Source organism: Panthera uncia, assembly GCF_023721935.1.
Source record: "Panthera uncia isolate 11264 chromosome C1 unlocalized genomic scaffold, Puncia_PCG_1.0 HiC_scaffold_4, whole genome shotgun sequence".
Classification (NCBI taxonomy): domain Eukaryota; kingdom Metazoa; phylum Chordata; class Mammalia; order Carnivora; family Felidae; genus Panthera; species Panthera uncia.
This window is the reverse complement of record NW_026057585.1, coordinates 3,533,023-3,534,971: the sequence shown is the minus strand read 5'-3', so window position 1 is coordinate 3,534,971 and position 1,949 is coordinate 3,533,023. Positions and strand designations below refer to the sequence as shown.

The window sequence follows — 1,949 nt, the reverse complement described above, 5'->3', positions numbered from 1 at the left end:
TGATTAAATTCTTGTTTGTATCTTTTTCTACATTTAAAAGTTTTTTTGCAATAAAACTTTATTTCTTAGAAAAAAACTGAGATGCTTACCAACAAGGGCAATGTAGGAGGTAGATACTACTAAGACAATGAGACATGAAGCCACACTAATTCAGAGGTTAGTGGTTTATTGTTGGGTTTAACCAAGTCTACATTTATTTTGATCCACCAGTAGTCATGCAAATCCATGGGAGGTCCATGGGCCTGAGCTGGCTAGATCTGCTGTTTGAGAAGTTGTAATCTCTCTGAAGACACCCCTGCACCTCTCCCTCCACAATCCAGATCGTTCTATATCCAACATCATTTGACATGGGTCTGTAAGTTTATATTTTGGGGTGTTTGCATGCATTTTCATTATGCCTTCTTTTTTTCTCATTGTTTTGTAGCTATGACACCACTTGAAATGAACAATCAGACAGATGTCACTGAATTCATCTTCTTGGGATTTTCCAACCACCCCAAACTACAGGGCTTGTTTTTCCTGGTTTTCTTGCTCATTTACCTGACAACACTCCTGGGGAACATGCTCATTATAACAGCCACTAGAATCAGTCCTGCTCTCCACACTCCAATGTATTATTTCCTCAGCAACCTGAGTTTCTTGGACATCTGTTATACATCCACCACCGTCCCCGTCATGCTGGTGAACTTCTTCCGGGAGAAGAAGACCTTCTCATATGAGGGCTGCCTCTCCCAGATTTTCTTCCTCGTCACATGTGCTGGCACTGAGGGTGTCTTATTGGCCGCTATGGCTTATGATCGCTATGTAGCCATCTGCCACCCTCTTCAATATCCTCTCCTCATGCGTGTGAAGGTCTGTATTTTTTTGGTGACTGGGTCCTGGCTGTGTGGGCTGGTGAATTCTGTGACACATACAGTGCTGGCAGCCACCCTGACTCTCTGTGGGCCCAACCAAATCAGCCACTTTCTCTGTGACATTCCTCTGCTCCTGAAGCTCTCCTGTTCAGACACCTCTCTCAATGAGTCTGTGCTTCATGTGGCCAGTGCCACCATTGGCCTGAGCCCCTGTCTGTTTACTGGAGTGTCCTACATACTCATCATTTCTTCCATTCTTAGGATTCCCTCTGCTCAGGGCAGGAGCAAGGCCTTCTCTACCTGTGCATCCCACCTCACTGTGGTGGTGGTCTTTTATGGAACAGCCAACTTTAACTATGACAGACCTAGAGAAGGTTACTCCCTAGACATGGATATTCTGGTTTCTGTGCTCTTCTGTGTTATGACTCCCATGTTGAACCCCATCATATACAGCCTGAGAAACAAGGAGGTCAAGGGTGCTCTGAGGAAGCTAGCTAGGTAATGTGGGTTCTTGAATGAGATCAGCAATTAAAGTTTTCATTTTGGAAAATTGCTTACACAATAGAAACATGGACCTTCTAGCTGCAGTTACAACAATGCTCTCTTTCTATATATGATCTTCTGATAATTGTAATGCCCATTCCACCCGGACAAACAGCTATACCTGTGCCAAGCATTTCACACACCATGATCTCAAATGTCCTGTGTTCTCTAAGCCACTGATATCTGAGAACATTTTCATAATCCACCACCCTCACCCTCACACACACACACACACACACACACACACACAATACCCAGTACCAACATATTAAAAAAAAAAGCTCATTCCCCATATTCTCCCAATTTAGCAGCACTAGACAACCACTAATCTGCTTTCTGTATCTATGGATATCCCTATTCTGGATGTTTCATATAAATAAAATCATAAAATAAATATGTGCTTTGTGTGTCTGGCTTCTTTCACTTGGGATGTTTCCAAGTCTCATACATATTGTAGTATCTATTGTTACTTCATTCCTTCTTATTGCTAAACGATTTCTGTTTTATGGATATGCCACATTTTACTTATCCATTCATCATTTGACAGACATC

General features: G+C 42.4%; 1 protein-coding gene across 1 annotated transcript; it reads left to right on the top strand.

The window, feature by feature from the left end:
* The first annotated feature begins 381 nt into the window (after positions 1-381).
* LOC125913400 (olfactory receptor 1052-like) lies at positions 382-1,356 on the top strand. The gene has a single exon (XM_049618493.1). It carries the CDS (start codon positions 382-384, stop codon positions 1,354-1,356), a length of 975 nt encoding a protein of 324 aa, XP_049474450.1.
* The last annotated feature ends 593 nt before the right edge of the window (positions 1,357-1,949 follow it).